The sequence below is a fragment of the Cannabis sativa genome, chromosome 2, assembly GCF_029168945.1.
Source record: "Cannabis sativa cultivar Pink pepper isolate KNU-18-1 chromosome 2, ASM2916894v1, whole genome shotgun sequence".
In the NCBI taxonomy this organism is placed as follows: Eukaryota; Viridiplantae; Streptophyta; class Magnoliopsida; order Rosales; family Cannabaceae; genus Cannabis; species Cannabis sativa.
The window spans coordinates 70,383,818-70,411,752 of record NC_083602.1 but is presented as its reverse complement, the minus strand read 5'-3'; the positions used below and the strand labels follow the sequence as shown (position 1 = coordinate 70,411,752).

Sequence of the window (27,935 nt, the reverse complement as noted above, 5' to 3'; positions counted from 1 at the left end):
AGTTGTGTATTCCCAATGAATATACCATGGGTAATGCATGGTCAAATCCCTAGATGTTGTAGGGATTTTATGAGGGCTGTCGTTATTCCCTTTTGGCCGATGTGATTCTTCACAGAGTAGTCGTCATTAGACTTTAGTGGTCATAGTCTTGTAGGTGCAGATTGGGGGTTGTGTCGTCAGACTTTATTGCGTGTGGCAGTTCCAACACGCCTCCTCCCATGCAGCATTAAATGCGAGATGACTGCTCAAAGGAAGCCTGACACCTCCCGGAGATGCTTTGATGCCATCTTGGTCTCCGGGAGCATATAGAACCTTGCATGCCTTCTCTAGGAGGCATATCCAAGATAATGCCTTTCTTTACAAAAACTTAGCTATTAATTTAAGTGCTAAAACCTTTGTGTCCACGTGTCCTTGTCTGGTTGGTCCACGTACATTGGGCAAAATCAGGGGCAATATTAGTCATTCCCTGAATCATATGTTCAAAGCAACGTCCCTAAATGTCAGTGACATGAGCACTTTTAAATTAGACAAAGATGTCGTCACTTATGTAGAGCTCATGTAGCGCCATCAAATTGCAAACTTTTGTGGTTGCCTCCAACCTAGGTTTTTCCCTCTTGTCCTGAGTGACCTTCTCTTACTTCTTTGACGAATTGATAACTGGAGTATCAAAAAAGGATTCACTGAAGAGTCGCGAGCTCTTTGTCTATTTTTGACACGCGATTAAGGATTGGGGCACTCTTCAAGAAAGTTATCTGCAATAACAATGTTAGTAACCGCATATACATAAATTTTTTCACAAATGATGCTGGGAGCATTATTACCTGCGGGTTGTCTTTTTCTTTGCTTAGCTATATGCACCTTTCGATCTTCACTTTTGCCTCTCGAAGGGCTCGTTGTACATAGGTTCTCGCTGAAGTCTGACATCGTTACTTATCAGAGCCTGTTCCTACAGTTTTGTCGTTGTACATATGATGCGGCAATCGTGATCTTTTGTGGGCAAACTACTTAGAACCTCTATAATCTCTATGCAATCTCCAGTTAATTATGTAGATCGAGTTATTCTCCCTGTGAACTCAACGAAAAGATTAGAATTTCTTCAAGACAAAAATAATACAAGTATAAAAGTATGCGACATACTTGGAAGACGATTAATATCTACCCTAATCCCTTGTAATGCAAACGCATAAAACCATTTCAATTTCCAGTCGCCCATATTAGAAACCGTGCCTTCAATCTCGTTGATCTTCGAGTTGGCCCACTTGCTAAAATGGTAGAAACCATTGTCGTGGCCAACATTTTTTATGTTGGGGAAATAGCTAAAGTCTTCGACAGAAGGTTCACCCTGCGTATACTCTTTGTACATCACGAAAAATCCCAAGACGATCTTGTAGCTATTCGGGGTGAGTTGGAAGGGTGCGACGTCGTAATGAGTTAGATTATTTTTGACGAAGTGGAACGGAACTACGACCCCACAACGAAGTATGAGAATCGAGACAACTGCAACATCGGTTCGAATCATTAGGTTTGTGAAAGGAAAGCGTGGTTGTTGTCTCGACACTAGTACTAACTTCTTACAGCCAATTTGAACTAGATTCAACCTTTGGAACTTGGTCAAATCTAATTTTCTTACCTGCAGTTCTAGATCCTCGCAAGAGAATGGTTCTTCCAGAGGAGCGTCTTCCACAAAATTAAACCTGATTTCTTATTCTTCGTCATTATCCACGTCTTCCTCCCCGTGGGTAGGCAACTTAAACTCCTAACTCATTTCTTCAACCTCACCATTTGAGATAGCGTTGGGGCGGAAGAAACTTCAAAATTGGTCATCTTTAGATTCTTTACTGGTTTTGTATGCCTCATGAAATTATTGTATGTCTTATGTGTTTTGCTAAGAATGAAATGACCAAATTGTTATAATTTGTACTCTTCAATAGTATATAAACTAGAACTAATATTACAATTAGTATGAATTTGGACATAAATATTTTTTATTCATTAAAATAATAAACTATAATAAAAGTGACCAATTTTATTTATGTATTCTTTTTTGACAAAATAAATTTATTTCTCTTTTATATGTATTTTCATAATGCGATTTTTATTTTCTACAAGAATTTAATAACTAAATATATATGAAATTATTATGATTGAATTCATATAAATTCTAAACTTATATATATATATATATGAAATTAAAATGAAAATAATAATTAATTATTAAATTAAAATTAAAATAATAAATACAAAATTAGAATTATGACCAAATTATTATAAATGCTAATCATCATCATCATCAATATTATTGAAAGAATGTGTTATGGTCGCATATATATATATGGTTACTCTAAACAAATAAATGGTTTAAATTATCAATTATCAAAAGAATAGAAAATTCATGATGATGATCATGTTTTAAAAAAATGACAAATAAAGACCCATATACAGTTATCGATATGGAATGAAATGCGTATAACTAATTAAGAAACTATTTTCTTTTCTTTCAAAATATTAAAAGTTGTTTGTAGCAGCTCTCCAATCTGCGTATATTGCATTTGATACATTTCATAAAAGAAATGAAGGAGTCGGATCCTCTCAATGTCCTCATCATCTTTACCATCTTTTTTGGTGAACATCCCTGCATCAATCTGTTTATATATATATATAAATATTTTATTAATAATCTTAAACTCACATATATAATAATAGCTAAGCAAAAATCAAATAATAATATTATACAAGAGGAGAGTATTGAGAGTAATGTAAAGGTCATGCATATAGCAAATTTAATTAAGTAATTATAGAGTGACATAATTTTTACCATTTCAGGTAATAGATTGTCAATTTCATGGTGAAATTCGGTCCAGACCTGAGGATTTAATCAATTAATATTATTGTTAATGACGAAAGTGTGCAATAGATAATGATATATACTTATATATATATATAGCTAGAAGTAGAGCATTCACATATGTAATTATTAATAGTAAATTAGCATATTACCCTGCTACAGAAGAGGAGTTTTGCGAATACACGTAATGGCAAAGGATTAAAATCTAAGACCATAGGATTACGTCCCATTTCCTCAACAGGCATGAAAATTATCAATACATTTCTCGTGTAAGTGTCAAATAATGACCATTCTTCCAAAATTTGGTGAAACAATAACTTGGAAGTTCTCTTCTGCTCCAATGAAGGAATCACCTAAATAAAAAAACTTAAAGTTAATTAAAGAAAATAAAAATTATCTCTTTATATATATAAACTGAGAAATACGAATGGAAAAATAAATGAATAAAGTATCATACAAACACAAACTATATATAAAAAAGAAGATTAGCTCACCTTTTTCATAAGCCTATTTATCAAAACTTTCGCATATTTCGTATGAAGTCCTTTTGTCAATTTCTCCCAAATTTCTACGTAGGGTGTTGCCAAGAAGATTTTATTTACAGCTCTGCACATGTGAAGTTACAATGTAGCCAAGCAACAAATTACTGGCCTATATATAAATATATAGATATAAGAGAGATCTTATTACATATTTTGATGAATTTAGCTAAGTCCGTATTAACAATATTAATTAAAGCATAAAATATATATCTATACATATGTACTTACAAGGATGCTTTCATTTGGTCCTCTTGATTCCATTCTTGGTCGTTATTTTGATCAAGCTTCTTCTCTATTTTCTCAATCGATTCAGTTATCATCGGCCATGTTTGATATGCCATGCTTGTCACTGTCTCCGTTGCCTTCTTAGTGCACTCCATGTCAATGGTTGAGTACTTTTCTTGATTATTTATTATTCCTAATTATTAACAATCACCAATTCGAAAAATGAAACGGAAAAGAAGATTAATTAAGTTTCTTGACTTTCTTACATATGCTTTCTTGGTTAAATTCTTGAAATAATTAGGAACACATATATAGTGATGTTTGATGATCATGATTTGCTTCATTTTATGCTTATATATATTGTGCAATTATTACATATTTTACAACATTGAAATTATACTAATTGACCATATATAAGTAGTTACTATGAATCTATGGCTCAAATGATTGATCATAAAACTTCATAATGAAAGAATAGTTTGATTATAAGTACATCATAATAATAATAAAGAATAATAAATACTATTCCGCCCCCCCCAAAAAAATATAGTAATACTAATAAAAACACTTACCTAGATAATCAATCGTCCTTGAAGTTGGGAAGAATTACAATGTAATGAACGCGTGACTGAAGAAAGGGATATAGGTATATGTATGTATATATATTTATACTAGGGAAAACGCAGAAATATGCAAAGCATATGTTTTCATATAGCCTATATTTATACTAGGGAAAACGCAGAAATATCCAAAATTTACATTTTTATCTTAGTATGAAAAAATAAACAAAAAAGAAAAGAAAAAACTTTTTTTTTTTTCAAAAATACAAACTGAGTAAAACAATCCCCTTCTTCCTCTTTTTCATTCGTTTCCAGCCGCGCCAGAACTTCTCCATATCTCCTCCATTTTTGTTCTCAACCAAGGTAGAATTTCAGGTCTAAAAAAAATCGTTAATGAGAAGGGTACAATCGTAAAGCAAAAATCGTACAAGATTGATGATGAGCTCGTCTTCTTCTTCTATTAAGTTTCCATGTTTGAGATCAGGTTTGAGGTAATTAATCTAACAAAGCCTGTACAATTCTTACCACACCTTAGGTAGTGAGCCCTTATGTGTGCAATAAGTCGATCATCTTCTTCTTTAGTCCAAGTCCCTTTATTTGTATTGAGCAAGAGAAGAAAAATTACAGATCTGAAACAAGTAGTTTTTTTTTTTAAAAAAAAAAATAAAAAATAAATAAAATCAATTTATCTTCTATTCTTTTTTCTTTGGTTTTGCTTTTCAGCAAGAGCGGCAAGAAATCTTGTGGCCTTTTTTTTGTAGTGCTGAAACATTAAGGTCGGTCCTTGGATGTCTAATTTTATAGGCTTTTGACTAAATAAGAGAGAGAGAGAGAGAGAGGAGTGATATATTTAATGTTATTTACTGAAAATTGTCACAAATTAGTTCTTTATGCATTGTTCTCATGTATTAAAATGGCTGCTTAACAAAATTGAAAAATTGATACATTAGTTTCAGTTATGAGACCTTTGCAAATTTTGGTACAGAGCAATAGTCATTAAGATGACAACAAGCATTATGTTGATTACGAATCAAGTGTTGATTACGAATCAAGTGGAGAACTAGTATCAAGAGATTGTACTTTGTTAAACTAGTACCAATAATAATGGAGAAACTACAATGCAACAGTAGTGAAACAACTCAAAAACAACTAAAATACCAACTGAAGGAAGGCTACCAACCACTCTAACTCAAGGATGACAAAAGTTTGATGTTTTACATAAAAGTATTAACCAAGGAAACCAATTTCAGGTAATATTCATTATGTGTGTACACATTCAGCAACACAGAATCACAATTTTTTTTTTGGCAGCTACCCAAATAAAAGTGTGCAATAATATGATAATGAAAGAAAATAGCAATCACTCAGTACACTGAGATGTATAACAACCTGACAACAACACAGAAATAACAACTAAACAACTTTTATCTCCTTTAAGGAGAGGATCAATTTCAAAAGATATTATTTTAGTTGATATTGATACTTTGCAGCTAAATCAAACCATACATCAACAAGTAAACAATCAAAAGAAAACCCCCTGTGAAGTTTTTTTGTGTTATTTTTGCGACATCTTATTTCACATTGAAAATAAAATCAAGTTATTTTCATATTGTTGTAAAGTTTGTTATGGATTTTTTATGCACTACAGTAGTTGTTCAACAATTAAAGCAAATAGAGTTGTACATGTTAAAATAAAAATTTATTTTATCTCTTACATTCAGACATAGAAAATAAATAATAGAACATACATCATGTTGATTTTTAATCAAGTGGAGGCATTGATAGAAAGAGATTGTAAATATGAATAAAAATTATTTATATTTAGTAAAAACATTGTTTGTTGTTTTACAGTTATTTTAAAGTTGTAAATACGTTGTTTAATTTTGTTACTTTTTAAATATGTTGATTTCACGTTGTTTCTATGTTAAATTACAGTAGTTAAAATTTGTAGGTTACTTAAATTATATATACAATTGTGTTTTATACTTGTAAATCGTAGCAAAATATGGTTAACAGTTAAAAAAAAAAACCTACTAACAATTATTGTTTTTTTGTCAAAAAAAAAAAAAGAAGAAGAATATAATTATACAAATACTTAATGTATAAATTAAAAATATAATAATAATTATTTTTTTTGTACTAAACTATATAAACAAATTAAATAAAATTATAATGTTCAATATCACGTGAAACATACATATAAAACTAATTAAAAAAAAGTTTTAAAAATATATAAAACAAAGTTTTTTTAAAAAAATATTGTTCTTCGGTGCACAACCAAAACTAAGCACACTTCTCAATCACTAATTCATACACAATAGCTGACAAGCCTATTCTGATCAACTTTGAAGTACATCATCACTGAAAATCAAGTTTTTTGCATTCAACTACAGTAACAAAACAACAAAATAAAAAATGAAAGCATTTATAAAATAACATGTAAACATCTTATAAACAACGCTAATGCAACGCTATATCAACATAATCATTGAAAGCATTTACAAAAATAACATATAAACAACTTATAAAGAACGCTAAGACAACACTATATCAACAAAATTATCAAACATCCATAAATAAAAATTGACTAATTCATAAAACTAAAATGAACAAAAATAACAAGTAACAATATGAAAAGTTCAACTTAAAGAAGAAGAAAAAATACAAAGAATATGTTCTATTTCTTTATGTTAGTGAAAATTCAATTCTTTCGGGCATTTAACCAAACACATGTCATGGGTATTTTGACACACACACACACACACAACTATAGAGCATTTTCTTGTAAACTCTCAATGTGTTCAACTTACTTCATTCTACCAAAGGAATAGAAATTGTCACAAAGTCTATCCTAATCAACTTGGAAGTATTTCAACATTTGGAATCAAAGTTTTTTCTTTCTGCAGTAGCAAAACAACACGTATAAACAACACATAAACAACACTATCGAATTTATTGATACATTAACTAATTCATAGCATCAAAATGAAAATAATTAACATTAGATGAGCAACATGAAAATCCTAGTTTAAAGAAGAATAAAAATTACAATAGCACAATTAAATATGCTCTCTTTCTTTAGGCTAGTGATTAAGAATAACTATGTTGGGCATTTTGTCAAACACATAGAAGGTGTGCCCTTATATACATATTAACAAAAAATTCAACTTAAAGGAGAAGCAAAAATTTACAAAATTTGAGGACAAATGAGTAGAATCAATAATAAACAGTCACACTAAAACAATATTCTTATTAAACTTTCAAATTTAAATTTTTATTAATGTAATTTGAAAAGAAAAAAAAAAGAAAGAAGAAGAACAAGAAAAGAACAGCTTAGTAGCAGCAAAAAGAAGTTTGAAAAAGAGAGAGATGACTTACTAAGAAAGAAATAAGCTTCGAGTGTGCCTCTTTCTCCCTAGACCGTGACAGAAGGTTGAGTAGTGGTTTAACGGGCTGGGGACGAGATGGTTGGAGACGAGATCGGCTGGATGCGAGATGGAAGGGTGGAGATGGTTGCTGCTTGAAGTGGATATGTGTGAATAGGAGGAAGAAGGAAAAATAGTGTTAACCGTATAATTGTAATTATTAAATTTTATAAGAGTATTAAAGATAAATCCAAAATGTAAAAATATATATAAAAGAGAGAGAGAGAGAGAGAGAGAGAGAGAGAGAGAGAGAGAGAGAGAGAGAGAGAGAGAGAGAGAGAGAGAGAGAGAGAGAGAGAGAGAGAGAGAGAGAGCCAGTATAAATGTTTAATATTGGTAAAAATAGTTACTTAGTGTAAATTTCCCTATATTAAATGAAATTTTAGTTTTTATTTTAGGGAATAAATCAGATGTAATATTTTTTTTAACAACTATCTCATATACTATTTTTTAACTTTTTTTTTTCAAATTTAGAGTTTAGGTTGCTCCGGTAATTTTTATATGGGTTGCTATGTGGCTTTTGGTTGCGATTTATGTTGCTCCGTTAATTGCTATATAAGTTGCTATGTGAATTTTCGTAAAAATATACATAAAAAAACTCCTTAATTGTAAAAATAAAAATCTCTTATTTTTTAATCGATGTCGTCATGTTCAATGAAAAATAAAAAAATAAATAACATTTTTTCCCCTGAACTTTTAACACTACCTAATTTTACCTCTTAAAATATACTGCTTATTAAAAATTATCCCTGAAATATAATATTTACATAATTATACTCATTCTGTTAGATTTTGTTTTTTTACCATTAAAAATTAGTTATTTTACCCCCTGAACTTTAATCAATATAAAATTTGCCCATTTTTATTAAAAAAAAATAATTTTAAAAATTACAATATTCTATTTTTTCTATAAAAATATTTAATATATTTTATTAAATCTAAAAAAATTAAAAAAAAAATCTTAAAAATCTCATAAAAATATTAATTACTTAAAAAAAATTAAATTATTCCTAAAAAAATATTTTCAAACTTTATTTTATTTATAACACGTTTCTTAAATAATCAAACTAAAATTATTGAGAATCTAATAAATTATTTAAATAAACTAATATTTTTTGAAAAAGAAATCAAACTTATTTATATTTATAAACTCATATCTTATAAAATAAAGAAAAATAATTTAAAATTCAATAAAAATATCAAATTATTTTAAATGAAAAAACTATATAAACTAAAAAAAAAAAATATTTTCACTTAAGCAAATTTACAGTTTTTGATAAAATAAAATATACTCAAGTTTGTTCCATAAAATTCAGTTTTTACAAAATTTAGATTTTTAATATATATTTTTTTGATATTGTTATACCCGAAATTCGGCTACCATCTCAGTGGGGGACACGTGTCAGGATAAAAGGAATATGGATCGATGCAATCATTTTTTATGGAATAACTCATTAATTATGTAAGTGTCATAGTATATTTGTAACCCGCTGACAATAAGGTCTTATGCGAGGAATCAATATACAAAATGTTGCTTAGTATATTAGCGAGAAACCGTATGTCGCTGAATGCGAGTAGCGAGGCATCAAGTACATTACATGTAGGAAGACGAAAGCGACACAACTACAAAAGCCTTTAGTGTATAACGTACAAACTAAGTGTAAGGCTCAAGACCTAGTAAGCGAGGTGTCTATCTCGCTATAAGAGGGCTTCCTGTAGCTTCACTCAGTTAACTTTAGTAAGGTTTACAATCATGACGAGTCAGAAGCTAACATTCAAACAAGCTTTGAAAAACTCTTTGTACATAAGGGTCGCGATCATCATAAGACGTGTATCATCGACCTCTAAAGGAAAAATGGCGCGCTAGCTATTATGATCCCTGGAACCAAGCCTCTGTCTAGACATCCTTAGATAAAACAATTAAAGACGTGTTTAAATACACGATCATTTTGACCCGCTAAAAGCGAGAAAATCCTAGCTATATGATTTTCAAATAATAATTGCATTTACACTATGTGATGTGTAATCAAACCCCATGATTTTAGGGGATGATTGTTGTAAACAGATTACAGTCAACTTTGTAATTAACTGCCCACTATGTAATTATAAATAGTGGCAAGCAAGATCAAAAAAGGGACGGAAAAAACTCATACAAAAGAGGCCCTGAGAAAATGATTAGAAATCTGAATAAGATTGACTCGTGGACTATGCAGAATTATAACTGCAAAACCACGTAAAAAACCCTGTGTTCATACTTTTACTTTTATAGCTTTTATTTTTTCTGTGTGAGATTGTCACTGTTAGGCTCAAATTTAGTTAACGAAAATCTGCGTTAACAGTTTGGTGCTTTCATTAAGAGCCTCTGTGAAAAAGCTCAGAAAAAACCCTCCTTTCTTTTGAAGAAAAACCACCTCCTTCATGGCTGAAAATCCAGAAAATATTAATACCACACATGAGGAAACTAATCATCATTCTGGGAAAGAGCCCATGAGCTCCAGAAGGCCTACCAACCCACGGTCTCGACGGACCACCCGCTCCAGGATGATTCAACCTGAGGGTGGCCCCAGCATTCGGACCACACGTTCACGGAGAACCCAACCCAACGTTGGTCCTAGTACGCGGACAACACGCTCGAAGAGAACTAAGCGTGGGAGTGGCCAAAACCCTGGGACAAGGGATGAAGAGCCCAATCGTGGAGGTGCCCAGCCTATGGGAGAAGGTACTTATGAAATAGAAAACTGTCGCCTAAGACGTTTTCTGGAAGAGGCGCAGCGGCGAAACGCTGAATTAGATGCAACCGCGGCCAGGGCGGCACAAGGATGAATGCTCAAAATCAACCTGAACTTGGGGTGAGAAGACCACGAGGAAGACCTCGTGGCTCACGAACTAGGAGACATGAAAATGTCCGGGAAGAACAACCCATGGAAAATGAGATACCCCCTGAAAATCAGAATGATCAACCAGAACCCTCTCACCGAAATGAAGATGGGAGGCAACTGGAAACTTGTAAAGCCCGCTTAGTTAATTTGGAAATTAGCAGTTGTTTATGTTTAATCATGGAATTATTTATAGCTATTTAAATAATTTATTACTGTTAATTATGGAATTCAGATATGCATGATTATGTCATCAGTAGCTTTTATATTTCGCATTTCCGGTGTCCGGTATTTTGGAACTCGGCGTTTGGCTCAGTAGAAATCACAACTTAGTATGTTAGTATTTTGGGGACGGGTTTTAGACATTGGGAATGTCGGGAATGGCCGGGAATTTAGAATTTCCCAAAAATACCCCTTTAGTATGATTTATGTGATTTTATGATGGAGGGGCAAAATGGTCTTTTTGCCCCAATGACTTTTTGTCTTTAGTGACTTTTTATTTGAAAAATTAAATGTTTATTTCATGGTTTATTTGGCTGAAATGAATAGTACTTAGTTAGTTTAATTCCTTTTCATTTTCTCAAAATTCTAAGTTTAGAAAAAAGAAAGAAATTTTCAAGCAAACACTCTCTTTTCTCTCTCTTTTTCGGCTGAACCTTTGGGTGCTTGGAGCTGGATTTTTGTGGTGATTCAAGCTAGTTTTGCAAAGCTCTAGTGAATTCTTGTTTGTGGTAGGTGTCTTCTAGCTTTCTCCTCTTTTATTTTAGGAAAAGTTTGGTATATTGTTGATGCATGCATGCTTTTGTGGCTGTTCTTGTTGCTGTGTTTGGTTCTTATTTTCTGAAGTTCAAAGCATGATTATTTGATGTTAATTGAGTTGTTTGAAGCATGAGTAGCTAGGTTGTTCAAAGTTTGAGTTTTCTTTGAAAAAATGTGGTTTTTGGAGGAAAATAGTGTGATTATGTTTCTGTGTTGTTGCTGTATTTTCTGTTAGTTTTCAGAGGTGATATTATGCTTGATTATGTAGAATTAAGTGGGTTTGATTGCATGTTTAGGTGTTTTTGCTCAAGTTTGAGTTTAGAACTCAAGCTTGAGCTCCAATGGCAAATTTTGTATCTGTGGTTTCTGGGTAGGTTTGATGCCTTGGATATGTTATTTGGGACATATAGAACAGGTCTGGAAAGTTTGGGACCAATTGGGGCTGAATTGGTCGAGTTATGGGATTTTTAGTTGGCTGCCTGCGAGGAACCGGAATTCCGGTTGTGCATCCCAGGAATTCGGATGGGGGTCCTGAATTTCCCAGAACCGGAATTCCGGTTGGGCAACCGGTCTTCCGGTTGGGGGATTTTTCAGAACCCTAGTTTTCCTCGTTTTTGGGTTTTTAGGGGTATTGCCATGCTTTTTATCGATAGGGAAACTTTTAGTTTCGAGTTTTAGTCCCCGGGAAGTGATTTAGCGTGTCACTTATAGCGTTGTGATTTTTATAGTTTAGGAGCCAGTAATCCGCCGCTCAGCTTCAGTTCCGATCGGTTGACGGCACACCCGAAATCTAATCCGTGTAAGATTAGTATAACAAGTATGCATATGTAGATTACATGTTTAGCGTGCATGTAGGAAGCCTGCTAGATTACATTAGATATGTATTTAGGCTTCGAACCATCCAACCCCGTCACGTCGGTACAGTTTGGAGTATGACCGAAGCCGGAGTATGACCGGTTCGACCGATCAGGCTGACACTTGGTTGGTGGTTCAGTGCTATTGACCTATCCCGTCGGTACGGCCGGAGTATGACCAGAAGACCGGAGTATGACCGGTTCGACCGATCGTGGAGGATACTTGTCAATAGTACCGTCCCCCGAACGTTCAAAACTCGCACCATGTTGGACATGGCGGTAGTGCTCGGTACCATGTTGGACATGGCGTAAGCGGGACTCGCATCGTGTTGGACACGGCAGTCGGTTTTATGTATGATATTATTATGCTTTTCTATCGAGTCCGTCGACTCACGCTTATGTTCATGTGTAGGTAAAGGCAAGGCTATAGCTGATGGACCGTGAGCGAGCTTATGAGATTGTACATGCTCGGGGCGGTTAGGCCTGGAGCGTACGATCCTCGGGACGACACGGGCCGAGATTTTTGTAACTGTCGTTAGACGACTTTCATTTTGATGTAAAAGTTAATCAGTTAAAACTTTTGTAAATATTTTATAAATCGGGATCCCGAGACTTTTGTAAAATGGTTTATAAGTTTAATGAAAAAGCAAAATTTTAATTACTCACGTTTTTCAATAAACCTCGTTGATTAGCAACGAGCTGCACAGTACGTTTAAAAATCACGTAATACGCCTAAGATAGTTAGGGTGTTACAATTTGGTATCAGAGCCGCCAGGTTGTCTTCCGAAGATCGTCACGACATGTACAATCATCATCAGCAGTTAGCTCGGTTCACGGTTCAGTAAGCCTTTATTGCTTTAGTAGTTTATTTTATTCAGTTATGAAAAAGAAAAGCCTGTTAGGAAGCATGTTAGTAGCCTGATAGTAGAATAGGCGCATGTTTCATTTCTAATTCCCAAATTAAGCGGCATTAGTAAGCTCGCCTTGAATACGACCTGATATGCCAACTCTTGGTTTCGCAGGCGGTTCTAACTAGATGGACGCCAGGCGGACTACCAGGAGTCAGGGCAACTCCGTACGGTCGAATCAGGGACAGGGAGCTCAGTTTCCCCCACCTGCTAGGGGCCGAGGCAGAGGTCCCCGAGGCAGGGCTCGTGGCCGGGGTGATGAGAACCCGCCACAGGCTGCCTGTGCTCCCGCCGATCGGGGAGCCCCGAATCGGGAGTTGCGGTTTGCGGAGATGCAAGCCGGATCGAAGAGCAAGACCTCGAGATCCGTAGGTTGAGACGGCAGGGTGCTCCCGCAGCTCCCGTGCCCGTAGTTCCGGTGGGCACCGCCCCCGCCGCCTGTGCCGAGATAGTGGTGGCGGCCCATAGATTGGAACCATTGTATGAGCGGTTCCGGAAGCAAGCACCTCCGGTTTTTCTGGGAGGTCCGGAAGTATCGAAAGCCGAGCAGTGGCTGACGGTGATTACCAGAATTCTGAATTTCATGGGTGTCACCGGTAATGACAGAGTGGTGTGCGCCACATTTCAGTTCCAGGAGGACGCCCTGGTATGGTGGGACATGGTGTCTCAGATTCATGACGTCACCACCATGACTTGGGAAAGGTTCCAAGAACTCTTCAACGCGAAATACTACAATGAGGCGGTCAGAAGCGCCAAGAGGAAAGAGTTCGTTCACCTGACCCAGCGGGAGAACATGAGTGTCACTGAGTATACTACTCAGTTTGACCGGTTGGCGAGGTTAGCCTCGGGAATTGTGCCGACTGACTTCAGCAGGAAGGAGAAGTATCTGGACAAGTTGAATCCCAAGATCAGGCATGACCTGATGATTACCACCGACGACAGCACCACCTATGCTCAGATGGTGGAGAAGGCACTGCGAGCTGAGGGCGCAGTGGGGTGCATGTCAGATTCAGTCAGTACTCCGGTTGGTGGCGGGGCTCCTACCCCTCCTGCATCAGGCTTTAGCAGGGGGAGTAGTGGTTCGGCCATTGATCGGAGGGGAAGAGGGCACCCACCGCTTCGGCGGCTCGAGTCGAACAAGAGGTTCCGGGGAACCGAACGAGAGGAGTCGTCCTGGTGGTAATGAGACCCGATTCTCCTATCCCGAGTGCCCTAGCTGCAAGAGGCATCATCGGGGTGAGTGCAAGGGGCAGGGATGCTTTCATTGTGGCATGCCCGGACACTTCAAGAGGGAATGTCCCCAGCTCCGGCCAGAGGCACCGAGAGCTCCAGCGATACCCACTCCAGCCAGGGTGTTCGCTATCACGCAGGCTGATGCAGATGCCAGCCCATCAGTTGTTACAGGTCAGCTTTTTATTAACAACTCGCTTTATTCGATCTTGTTTGATTACGGGGCTACACATTCTTATGTGGCGGCCGCAGTCTTTAGTAAGTTGGGTAGACCACTTTGATAGATATGAATCGGGGTTTGGAACCACTGTTACAGCGGAGAATTGGTTATCTCCAATAGGTGGATTAGGTCTATGCCGATCAGGATAGATGGTAGAGAGTTAAGCGCTGATCTGATAGAGATGAGCTTAGTCGAATTTGATATTATTTTAGGAATGGATTTCCTATCTAAATATTCGGCGAGCATTGACTGTAAGAGGAAGATGGTAGTCTTCCAACCAGAAAGTGAAGAACCGTTCGTGTTTGTGGGTTCGGTTCAGGGATCTCGGATCCCGGTGATCTCGGCTATGTCAGCGAGAGAATTATTGCACGGCGGGTGCTTAGGGTTTCTGGCCGTGGTGGTGGACACCACTCGGCCAGACACCATTCGGCCAGAGGACATCAGAGTGGTTCGGGAATTTTTGGACGTTTTTCCCGAAGAACTTCCAGGGTTACCACCTCAGCGGGAGATTGACTTCGTGATTGACTTGGCACCAGGTGTGGATCCGGTTTCCAAAGCCCCGTATAGGATGGCTCCAGCTGAACTTAAGGAATTAAAGATTCAGCTCCAAGGGTTGCTTGACATAGGGTTCATTCGGCCCAGTGTATCACCCTGGGGAGCCCCGGTTTTGTTCGTCAAGAAGAAGGATGGATCTATGAGGATGTGCATCGACTACAGAGAGTTGAACAAGCTGACGGTGAAGAATAAATATCCATTACCTAGGATCGATGACTTGTTCGATCAGCTTCAGGGGAAGACGGTCTTTTCTAAGATTGATCTCCGTTCGGGTTATCATCAGTTGAGGATCCGAGAGGAGGACATTCCAAAGACGGCTTTCCGCACTAGGTATGGACACTACGAGTTCCTGGTTATGTCATTCGGATTAACCAATGCTCCTGCAGCATTCATGGACCTGATGAATAGAGTATTCAAGGATTTCCTCGATATCTGTGTGATTGTGTTTATCGACGACATCCTCGTGTACTCTCAGTCAGAAGTGGAGCATGAGTTACATCTTCAGATGGTACTGCAACGACTTCGAGAACATAAGCTCTACGCCAAGTTCAAGAAATGTGAGTTCTGGTTGTCTCAGGTGTCCTTCCTAGGGCACATTGTGAGTAAAGATGGGATCAAGGTGGATCCCGGGAAGATCGAATCCGTCAGGGATTGGCCGAGACCGAAGACAGTGACAGAGATCAGAAGCTTCTTGGGATTAGCTGGGTACTACCGTAGGTTCGTGGAGGGGTTCTCCAAAATTTCAATGCCCCTAACCGAGCTTACAAAGAAGAATCAGCGATTCGCCTGGTCAGATAAATGTGAAGCTAGCTTTCAGGAGCTGAAGCAGTAGACCGGACATCGCTCCGGTGCTAGCTTTGCCTTCGGACAAGGAGAAGTTCGTAGTTCATCTTGTGACGCATCCAAACAGGGTTTGGGGTGCGTATTGATGCAAGCCGATCGGGTTATCGCTTATGCCTCCCGTCAGTTAAAGGATTATGAACAGCGATACCCGACTCATGATTTAGAATTGGCCGCAGTGGTTTTTGCACTGAAGATTTGGCGGCATTACCTTTATGGGGAGAAGTGCGAGATCTATACCGACCATAAAAGTCTCAAGTATTTCTTTACTCAGAAAGATTTGAACATGAGACAAAGGCGTTGGTTGGAATTAGTGAAGGATTACGATTGCGAGATCCTCTATCATCCCGGAAAAGCCAATGTAGTGGCTGATGCCCTGAGCAGAAAGGGTCCCGGGCAAGTAGCTAGCATGGTTCAGATCTCACCTCAGCTAGCAGAGGATATGGTTAGATCCAGCATTGAGTTTGTGGTAGGTCAGCTTCACAACTTAACGCTGCAATCTGATCTGTTAGAAAGAATAAAGGTTGCTCAGACGACAGATCCGGAGTTAGTGAAGATCCGAGATGAGGTATTGGCTGGTCAAGCCAAAGACTTTTCAGTGTCAGATAGTGGGATGCTTTTGTATAAAGCCAGGGTTTGTGTCCCGAGCAGTGTGGACTTGAGAAACGAGATCTTTGAGGAGGCTCATTCTACCCCGTATTCTCTGCATCCCGGCACCACCAAGATGTACCAAGATTTGAAACCGTACTTCTGGTGGAACGGTATGAAGAAGAATTTGGTAGAATTCGTATCGAGATGCCTCACTTGTCAGCAGATCAAGGCTGAACATCAGAGACCAGCAGGGTTGTTGCAGCCTCTAACCCTACCAGAATGGAAATGGGAGGATATTACGATGGATTTTGTGGTCGGGTTACCTAGGACCACGGGTTTGCATGATTCCATCTGGGTAGTGGTGGACCGATTTACGAAATCTGCTCATTTTCTGCCGGTCAGAACAACATTTTCAGTGGATCAGTTGGCAGAACTGTACGTCAGGGAAATAGTGAGACTTCACGGGGTACCGAAGTCTATAGTTTCGGACAGGGATCCGAAATTCACCTCCAAATTTTGGCAAAGTTTGCAACGGGCAATGGGTACGAAGCTGAAATTCAGTACAGCATTTCATCCTCAGACAGATGGTCAGTCCGAAAGGACAATTCAGATATTGGAGGATATGTTGAGAGCCTGTGTTGTGGACTTTGAGGGTTCATGGAGCAAATACCTACCGTTAATAGAATTTTCTTATAACAACAGTTATCAGAGTACGATAGGGATGGCACCCTATGAACTGTTGTACGGTAGGAAATGTAGATCCCCTATCCACTGGGATGAGACAGGGGAGAGGAAATACCTAGGTCCAGAGTCAGTTCAGCGGACCAATGAGGCAATAGAAAAGATAAAAGCTAGAATGCTTGCCTCACAGAGCAGACAGAAGAGTTACGCAGATCCGAAACGTAGAGATGTTGAGTTCCGAGTAGGGGACCATGTGTTTTTGCGAGTATCTCCGATGAAGGGGATTAAACGTTTCGGGAAAAGAGGCAAGTTATGCCCTAGGTTTACAGGACCTTTCGAGATTCTCGAGAAGATAGGTCAAGTGGCATATCGGTTGGCATTGCCTCCAGCTTTATCAGCAGTGCACAACGTATTTCATGTCTCAATGTTGAGAAAATACGTTTCAGACCCCTCTCATATACTCAGTTATGAGAGTCTTCAGCTTCAGCCAGACATGTCATATGAGGAACAGCCAGTGCAGATCCTGGATAGAAAGGATAAAGTCCTTCGGAATAAGACCATAGCATTGGTCAAGGTTCTCTGGAGAAACAGTAAGGTGGAAGAAGCCACCTGGGAGCTAGAGTCAGATATGAGAGCTCAATATCCAGAGTTATTCAGGTTAGATTTCGGGGACGAAATCCTTTTAAGGGGGGAATAGTTGTAAAGCCCGCTTAGTTAATTTGGAAATTAGCAGTTGTTTATGTTTAATCATGGAATTATTTATAGCTATTTAAATAATTTATTACTGTTATTTATGGAATTCAGATATGCATGATTATGTCATCAGTAGCTTTTATATTTCGCATTTCCGGTGTCCGGTATTTTGGAACTCGGCGTTTGGCTCAGTAGAAATCACAACTTAGTATGTTAGTATTTTGGGGACGGGTTTTAGACATTGGGAATGTCGGGAATGGCCGGGAATTTAGAATTTCCCAAAAATACCCCTTTAGTATGATTTATGTGATTTTATGATGGAGGGGCAAAATGGTCTTTTTGCCCCAATGACTTTTTGTCTTTAGTGACTTTTTATTTGAAAAATTAAATGTTTATTTCATGGTTTATTTGGCTGAAATGAATAGTACTTAGTTAGTTTAATTCCTTTTCATTTTCTCAAAATTCTAAGTTTAGAAAAAAGAAAGAAATTTTCAAGCAAACACTCTCTTTTCTCTCTCTTTTTCGGCTGAACCTTTGGGTGCTTGGAGCTGGATTTTTGTGGTGATTCAAGCTAGTTTTGCAAAGCTCTAGTGAATTCTTGTTTGTGGTAGGTGTCTTCTAGCTTTCTCCTCTTTTATTTTAGGAAAAGTTTGGTATATTGTTGATGCATGCATGCTTTTGTGGCTGTTCTTGTTGCTGTGTTTGGTTCTTATTTTCTGAAGTTCAAAGCATGATTATTTGATGTTAATTGAGTTGTTTGAAGCATGAGTAGCTAGGTTGTTCAAAGTTTGAGTTTTCTTTGAAAAAATGTGGTTTTTGGAGGAAAATAGTGTGATTATGTTTCTGTGTTGTTGCTGTAATTTCTGTTAGTTTTCAGAGGTGATATTATGCTTGATTATGTAGAATTAAGTGGGTTTGATTGCATGTTTAGGTGTTTTTGCTCAAGTTTGAGTTTAGAACTCAAGCTTGAGCTCCAATGGCAAATTTTGTATCTGTGGTTTCTGGGTAGGTTTGATGCCTTGGATATGTTATTTGGGACATATAGAACAGGTCTGGAAAGTTTGGGACCAATTGGGGCTGAATTGGTCGAGTTATGGGATTTTTAGTTGGCTGCCTGCGAGGAACCGGAATTCCGGTTGTGCATCCGGAATTCCGGATGGGGGTCCTGAATTTCCCAGAACCGGAATTCCGGTTGGGCAACCGGTCTTCCGGTTGGGGGATTTTTCAGAACCCTAGTTTTCCTCGTTTTTGGGTTTTTAGGGGTATTGCCATGCTTTTTATCGATAGGGAAACTTTTAGTTTCGAGTTTTAGTCCCCGGGAAGTGATTTAGCGTGTCACTTATAGCGTTGTGATTTTTATGGTTTAGGAGCCAGTAATCCGCCGCTCAGCTTCAGTTCCAGTCAGGTTGACCGGCACACCTGAAATCGGAATCCAGGTAAGATTAGTATAACAGTATGCATATGTAGATTACATGTTTAGCGTGCATGTAGGAAGCCTGCTAGATTACATTAGATATGTATTTAGGCTTCGAACCATCCAACCCTGTCACGTCGGTACAGGCTGGAGTATGACCAGCAGCCGGAGTATGACCGGTTCGACCGATCAGGCTGACACCTGGTTGGTGGTTCAGTGCTATTGACCTATCCCGTCTGCAGACAGCCGGAGTATGACCAGCGGCGGAGTATGACCGGTTCGACCGATCAGGAGGATACTTGTCAATAGTACCGTCCCCTGAACGTTCAAAACTCAGTACCATGTTGGACATGGCAGTAGTGCTCAGTACCATGTTGGACATGGCAGTAGCGGGACTCAGTATCGTGTTGGACACGGCAGTCAGTTTTATGTATGATATTATTATGCTTTTCTTACTGAGTCTGTCGACTCACAGTTTATGTTCATGTGTAGGTAAAGGCAAGGCTATAGCTGATGGACCGTGAGCGAGCTTATGAGATTGTACATGTCGGGGCGGTTAGGCCTGGAGCGTACGATCCTCGGGAAAAAGACGGCTGAGATTTTTGTAACTGTCGTTAGACGACTTTCATTTTGATGTAAAAGTTAATCAGTTAAAACTTTTGTAAATATTTTATAAATCGGGATCCCGAGACTTTTGTAAAATGGTTTATAAGTTTAATGAAAAAGCAAAATTTTAATTACTCACGTTTTTCAATAAACCTCGTTGATTAGCAACGAGCTGCACAGTACGTTTAAAAATCACGTAATACGCCTAAGATAGTTAGGGTGTTACAAAACTGATGAACGAGAAATTTCTCATGAAAATGAGGAGAATCTTGGGACTCAACTGGGAGAATGTAGGTCACTTGCGAGAAATCACCAGCGTTCTTCCCAAACCCATAGAGCGAGGACTCGTATAGACCCTAATGGGGGAAATACGACAAACCACACTCAGGGGGAAAGAACAGAGCATGAGGAAGCAAGTGTGACCTCGAGGCAGTCAAGAACCCACAGTCGATCAACTCAAATAGGAGAAAGTACTCAATGAGCTAATGATCGAGAAAGTATGGGAACCAGTAAATCCGCTAGTCACTCAAAGACAAAGTCTATGAGTAGGACGCGATCTGTGAGTAAGACGAGGTCTGTCAGCAATTACTCCCAACTGGATCTGCGAGAGCACTTGAATTGGAAGAAACTTTACCTTCGCCAACAGCTCGGTCAAAAGCAAGAGTATCTCATCCAATTACAGATAAACGAGCTGGAGGAGAAGTTCAAGAGATATCAAGTTGGGGAACTAGGGAGACAATCTGAATACAACTCAGACGAGGATCTTGAGCCATATCATCCAGATATCATGAGTACCCCTTTTCCTTCGGGATTCGAAAACTCGCATGTCTCGTCGTATGACAGAACCACTGATATGGTCTCGCATTTAAACAACTTTAATACAATAATGCGAGCGAGTAATGTGACGATCAATTTACGTTGTATTTTGTTCCCCACCTCGCTTGTTGGAGCAGCAAGCAGCTGGTTTAACAAGTTTACTCACCATTCAATAACTTCCTGGGAGCAGCTATCCAAGGATTTCAAGAAACAGTTCCAGGCTGCTAGGGATAGACGACTCGAAGCGACCTCGCTAACCAATATAAAGCAGCAGCCCGGTGAGACACTTAAGGCATACTTAAGTCGTTTTAGCACGGCTGCAGCTAGGGTTAGGAATTTGGATGACAGTACACAACTTAGCGCCCTTCAGGCGAGGATCTCTACTAATCCATCAACTATAGGGGGCAAGCTGTGGCACAACTTACAAGGTCGTCTAGTAAGAAACATAACTGAGTTCAACGAAAGGGCTCAAGTATTCGTTCGGAAAGAAGAAGCCCGAAAGGAAATTAATTTTTTGAAAATAAGCTCGGGAAGCAAACCCATCAACATTTCAACAAGTACTGTTTCCACGAGAATTGATAACTCATGTTCGAAGAGAAAGGACGGTTCTAAGGAACCGTCAGAGGATAAAAAACAGAAGAAGCACGATAAGTACGTGCCAGTGTATACTATTTGTACCGAGCTTAATGAAACTCGAGAGAATATATATCTCGCACATGAGCAAAAGGTTGCCTTCGGCAAGCCTGAGCCCATGAGGAATGCGAGGAGCAAAAGAGATCCTAACAAGTATTGTAAAATCCATAAAGAGATTGGGCATACGACCGATGAATGTCGCCAATTGAAAGATGAGATAAAAAGTGTCATCGCTTGAGGCCACTTTAAGAAGTACGTATAAAGACAAGGCCACGGAGACAACCAGCCTAGTCAGCCCAATAACCCAAACAACCAGCGGTTACAACCTCTTCCTGTTGAACTGGAGGACATCCTCGTTATTTTGGGAGGGCCATATATCGCAGGGGAAAGCAATAACGCCCAGAAAAAAATGTGAAAGAGATAAAGAACGAGCAGTCGGCATTTGCCCCAGACCCTTCCAAGAAGGTGAAAATCGAGGAATATATTCACGGATGAAGACGAGAAAAACGTGAGATATCCTCATGTCGATCCATTGGTGATTACCATCCAACTCGCCAATAAGAGGATCAAAAGAGTGTTAATAGACAACGGGAGCTTAGTAAATATCCTTTATAAGGAAACTCTAAGGAAGATGGGGCTCGAAAAGGCCAAATTGAGGCCTTGTATGGCAAATCTTTGCGGATTCACCGGAGACAGCATTGCCAATCTTGGGATAATCGAGCTTGCATTAACTTTGGGCGAGGCACCCCTATCTGCCACTGTTATGCAAGACTTCCTAGTTGTCGACCTGACATTGGCTTACAACGTATTGTTGGGTCGTCCAGCACTGATCGAACTAGGGGCAATCAGTTCGATCAAGCACCTATCCTTGAAGTTCCAAATACCAAAGGGCGTGGGAGTGGTGTGTGGCAATTAGATTCAAAGTCTATGAACATAAACTATATACAAATAATTAAGAAAAAAATTATATATAATTATCTACTAAAAAGATGAAAAATATTATTACAAAAAGAAAAAATAAAACCAATAGTTTATGAAGATGCCTTGAACCACCATTGGATCCCATTGTGCCTCGTCGAAAACCTATGCACCACCAAATTGGAAATGCCTTGAACACTGATCCACCACTGTAAGATTGCCTCATCGTACATCCACTGCCACTGAGCGTTTCTTGTCAAATTGTACTCCATGCTCCACAACCACAGGGAAATTACAGCGAAGATGGGTGATGTCTTCATAGTAGCCGTTATATATATATATAAAGAAGTGAGTGTATAAAAATTATATGAAATCAAAGAGAGATGAGTTGAACCCGAAGAAAAAGAAAAAAAAATGAGAAGAAGGTATGGTGGAGGCGGCTATGATTTTCTTTGAGAGTTAGAAGAGTTAGAAGAAAAGAAAATGATACATCTATATTTATATTTGTAAATATTATAAGAAATAAAAAAATATACTAAAGGTTTCATGAGAGAGAAAATTGGGAGTCGCGCGTGCGTACTGGTCCCAATAAAAATTTATATAATATATAATTTTATTATTTTAATAATAATAATAAATATAAAAAGTAAAGAGAGAAAAAATTTAAGAGAATTGAGACTTATATATAAGTGTGTAGATTATTAGGAAATTCGGCACGACCCATTGTGGTGCCCAATTGTGTCGTGCCAATAAGTTATTATTCTTGTAGTGACATACACAACAACATAATGTTAATAAAATAGAAAAAAGAGGGTGCATAAGGCAAGTGATTGTAGGAAAAAAGAGTGGGCTGTGAAGAATGATAATAAACAGAAAGAGGTGGTAGTGGATAAAGATCCAGAGGCTTTTCATCCGGTTGTCAAGGGATGGAGAGTCAAACCGACAGCTGAAGGAGCAGGGACATCAACTTCTAATTCTTTTTGTGTATTGGTAGAGACAGAGGGTGTCAAGGATCAAGTTACATGGGCTGAACAAGTAGAAGACAAACGGAATAGTACAAAAGGAGGGGGAGATCCTCCTCTTCTTAATGGATAGAATTCTTAGTTGGAATGTCCGGGGCATCAATAGCCTTAATAAACAAAATCTGGTTAAGCAATTTATTGCTCATCAGAAAATTGGGCTAGTTGGTCTGCTCGAGACAAGAGTTAAGGCTTCAAAGTTGGGAGCCTTATACTTAAATATGTTTCAAGGATGGTGTTTTACGGCGAATAATGCGTGGCATAAGGGAGGTCGAATTATAGTAGCTTGGAATTCTCATAAGTTCACAGTCAACATTATTAGCTGCTCTAGTCAGCTAGTTCATTTGTTTGTTACAATGGTAGATAAAGGAGGTAGTTTCTTTGTTTCCTTTGTTTACGGTTTTAACAATGCTAATGGGAGGTCTGTACTGTGGGAAGAGCTGCAAAGATGTAATACAGTTGAGCCGTGGTTAATATTAGGGGATTTTAATGAAATTCTGTCAAAAGAGGAAAGGATTGGTGATAAAGCTCGGTTTATTGCTTTGGATTTTCAGAGTTGTATAAATATTTGTCAGCTGGAAGATGTAAAATTTAGTGGAAGTTTTTTCACTTGGAGTAATAAGCAGCAGGGATCGGACTGTATTTTCTCAAAAATTGATCGGGTCTTAGCTAATCAGGCTTGGCTAGACAGATTCAAGAATGCTGAGGCTGTTTTTCTCTGTGAAGGAATTTTTGATCATACACCTGTTGTGTTGAGTATATATCCGGATACTTTGGGGGGTAAAAAACCCTTTAAGTATTTTCGGATGTGGAAGCAACACCCGCAATATGATCAAAGAATCAAGGAAATTTGGCAGCAGGAGAAAAAGGGTACGAGAATGTTTCAAGTAGTCACAAAGTTGAAGGAATTGAAAAGTGTCTTTAAAGAGATTAATAAGGAGGGCTTTAATGAGATCCACATTGCTGAAAAACAAGCTAGAGACAGGCTAACTGAAGCTCAGAAAGCGCTGCAAGCAGATCCACTAAACTTTGAGCTTCAAGAGATGGAGCTAGCAACAAGGAATGAGTATGTATTGAAATAAGCAGCCTACAGCTCTTTTTTGCATCAGAAGGCTAAACTGAATTGGGTTCAAAATGGAGATTTGAATACAAGTTTATTTCATTCTTCTATCAGGCAAAGGAGAATGCAAAACAACATCATCTCTATTGAAAAAGCAGATGGGGAACGAGTTGATGACTCGATAGCAGTTACTGATGTTTTTCTGCAACATTACACAAGTTTTCTCAATGCTAAGATGGAAACAAGGAAGAGGGTACAAATGAAAGTTATTAGGCAGGGGCCGGTTCTATCAAATCAGCATATATCCTTGTTGGAAGCAGAATTTTCAAAAGAGGAAGTGAAGGCTGCTATATTTAGCATTCCTGGAACAAAAGCGCCTGGGCCAGATGGATATAGTAGCTTTTTCTTCCAGGATAATTGGGATCTTGTAGGCAATGATATACCTGAAGCAGTTACCTCCTTTTTACACTCTGGGAAGCTGCTAAAGGAGATCAATTCAACAGTCCTTACTCTCATTCCAAAAGTCAGATGTCCTAACACTGTAAGTGACTATCGCCCAATTGCTTGTTGCAATGTCCTGTACAAAATAGCTACAAAGCTTATATGTTCTAGGCTCAAACTAATTCTCTCTGATATTGTTTCTCAAAATCAAGGAGGGTTTGTTACAGTTAGATATATAGCTCATAATATTATGATATGTCAGGACTTGATAAGACATTATGGTAGGAAATCTACAAGGCCGAATTGTATGATTAAGCTCGACTTGCAAAAAGCTTATGATACATTAGATTGGGACTTCCTTGAGGAGATGTTGAATGCTCTTAATTTTCCATCTTAATTCATTTGTCTGGTAATGACTTGTGTTAGGACTCCTAAGTTTTCTCTTATGTTCAATGGAACCTCCCTGTTGTCCTCAAAAGTGAGTGTTTTAATATTTATACTCGCAAGTGCACGAATCGTTTCGGAATATAATGTTCATGTAAGTGCAAGGTCGAACCCATGGGAGTTGACTAACATCAAAAGAAACTATTTCAAACAAAATAAGAATATTCTAACCTAGCTCCAAATATTTGATGGGAGTGCAAAATAAAATAAAAGACAAGTAATTAAAATACTCAAGATTAAAGATGAGTGAGTATGAAAATGATTTTCAAATAAGATGTGTAAAATAAGATTATTAAGATATTAGAATCCACAAAATGCAAGTTCAATAATATTTATAAGCATATTGATTCCCAAGTTTTAGATATAGTTGAAATAAATCTCACCATATTTTCCAAAATATATTTTTCATTTAAGTACAAGTTATTTTCAAAAAGGTAGGATTTTTCTTCACTTATAAAATGTATAATTTCTAAGCATTAAATGTGTTACAATTTAATGAAACTACACAAAATCAAAGAAACTATATTTAGGCAAAATATAACACTTATATTCTAAGAATTAGATGTAAACAATTTAATGAAAGACATTTAATCAAAGAGTATTATATTTTTGCATAATGAAGAACTAAGTAGAAATATGCTTTAACAATCAAAAATACATGATATTGAAGATGAAAAAGACATATTTTTGATAGAAAAATCCATGAACTTTATAGCACAAATGGGGAATCAACATACAAACATAAATACTATCTAGTTACATTTTGCTTCATCATCATCTTAATAATCTTGAAAAAAGATTAGAAGCTCATAACTAGATAAAAATTACAAAAGATAAACATACTTGACATGCTCTTCAAAGTGTAAAAATGGTAGAAAGAAAATGGTAAAATGAAGAGTGTGGAATGGAGAAGTGTTTTGGGTTGAAGAGGTGTTTAGGAGGGTGAAGAGATGTGTTTTGAAATGGTCTTCCAACACCATATTTATAGGCAAAATTAGAGAATTAAATTAATCAAAATAAATAAATAAAATGATTAATTTAATTAGTGTTGGGAAGAGAATGGATAAATAGAGTATGTGTAAGAGTATTGGAAAAAATAAATGTTTTGTAAGGATGTAAAAGTAGTGAAAGGATATGGTAAAAAAATAAAATAGGAATGTTTATTTAGGTGAAATAAATTGGGAAGAGTAAATAGAGTATTTATGTGTAATATGTGGGAAAAAAATATGGACTTTTGGTTTTTTATGTGTATCAGAAAATAGGAATAAAGCAATTAATTTAACTGCCTTTTTTTTTTCTTTGTTCTCAGCAGATACACGTGGCGAGCTCGGGTTGGACGACTAGAGCTGATGGCTAGGGACGTGGCGCACGCTGGTTCGTTGGGAAGGCTGACGAGGCGGGACGTGGCGCTTGCTGGTAGGCTGGGCGCTGACGGCTGGGTCCCACGCGGAAGGAAGCTGGCAGCTGCTGTTGGATGGGCGCTGACGGAAGTGGGGACCAGGGGACGCGTGGCAAGCTGCTGTTGGAGAGGGCTGATGCTGCTGGGGACCACACCTGCAGGCGGTTGGCAGGTACACTTGCCTTGGTCGGGTGTGCACCACACGCACAAATGGCAGCCCTCAGATCTGACATTGGATGGCTCGGATTGAGTCAACTTTTCTGACCGAGAGTGGGTCTTGAAACAGAGCTGATCTGATTTTACTTGTAAAATTGCATTTTAACCCCAAATTCTTCACATGTTCTTTAATTTAATCCCTACTTTTTCCACCAAATACACCTAAAAATACATAAAATTAATTAGAAAACTAAAATAAAATTAAAAATAAATACTACATAACATATTATAATAAAATAATTATAAAAACACACAAAAACATATAAAATTACAATAAAGCTAATAAATTCAAAAATAATTAAAAACTTACTAAATTAATTAAAAACTTAAGAACTAAACCAATTTTTAGTAAAAAAAATGTGAAAAATAACTCTAATTTCTAGAGTTATCACAACCCCAAACTTAAAATTTTGCTAGTCCTCAAGCAAAAGAAAAATTAAAAACACACATTTTTTTATTTTTATTTTGGTGATATAAAAAATGTCCTCAAAAATTGCACATTGAAAATAGCTTATAAAAAATATGAATAAAAATTAAACTCATGTAATTAATTCAATAGTCAATCTTGCTTTGAAAATATAATTTAAGTTATAAATCTAAAATCTATTCATCAAATTATTATGTGAATTCTGGAAAAATTATTGTAACAAAATATTTATTTCACATAACAAGATAAATAATTTTTTTTCAAAATTTGATTTTTTAGCAAAATTGACCCAAGAATTAAAAATAAAGCTTAAAAGAGATTCATAATTGTATAAATTAAAATCAAACTCAATCAAGGGTATTATCATAGGAAAAAGGGGATATCACCAAAGGGTTTTTTTTTTTTTTTTTAAGGCATAAATATATATATATAGAAAATAAATATATATATATATATATATATTTTTACTAAAATAATAATAAACATTTTTCTTTGTTTTTTTTTTATAAAAATATATAATATTACTACTTTAGCATCCAAACAATAATTTTTTTTTTTTTAGTGAAAAATACTCTACCATTTCTAAGCACATGAAAGAAATAACCATAGGAACTCACCACCCCAAACTTAATTTATGCATTGTCCTCAATGTATCAAAATACAAATATAAATTGAAAGTAAAAGAGTTGAGAGTTTAGAATGGTCATACCTCATCTTGGAGCAATGTCAAGAGTGCAA

General features: G+C 37.2%; 3 protein-coding genes across 3 annotated transcripts; 2 read left to right on the top strand and 1 right to left on the bottom strand.

Annotated features, from left to right (window-relative positions):
• Window positions 1–2,373: 2,373 nt before the first annotated feature.
• Window positions 2,374–4,285, bottom strand: LOC133034030 (uncharacterized). Its single transcript, XM_061109056.1, has 6 exons — window positions 4,185–4,285; window positions 3,616–3,805; window positions 3,340–3,451; window positions 2,998–3,198; window positions 2,816–2,863; window positions 2,374–2,642 (listed from the first exon to the last, which is right to left on the bottom strand). The coding sequence occupies exons 2-6, from the start codon at window positions 3,765–3,767 to the stop codon at window positions 2,475–2,477; spliced, it is 681 nt and encodes a 226-aa protein (XP_060965039.1). The 5' UTR covers window positions 3,768–3,805; window positions 4,185–4,285; the 3' UTR covers window positions 2,374–2,474.
• Window positions 4,286–20,323: 16,038 nt separating this feature from the next.
• Window positions 20,324–21,511, top strand: LOC115720143 (uncharacterized). The gene has a single exon (XM_030649302.2). The coding sequence runs from the start codon at window positions 20,324–20,326 to the stop codon at window positions 21,509–21,511; it is 1,188 nt and encodes a 395-aa protein (XP_030505162.2).
• A 1,920-nt stretch (window positions 21,512–23,431) lies between these two features.
• LOC133034483 (uncharacterized) lies at window positions 23,432–25,108 on the top strand. Its single transcript, XM_061109573.1, has 2 exons — window positions 23,432–24,276; window positions 24,385–25,108. The coding sequence occupies exons 1-2, from the start codon at window positions 23,432–23,434 to the stop codon at window positions 25,106–25,108; spliced, it is 1,569 nt and encodes a 522-aa protein (XP_060965556.1).
• The last annotated feature ends 2,827 nt before the right edge of the window (window positions 25,109–27,935 follow it).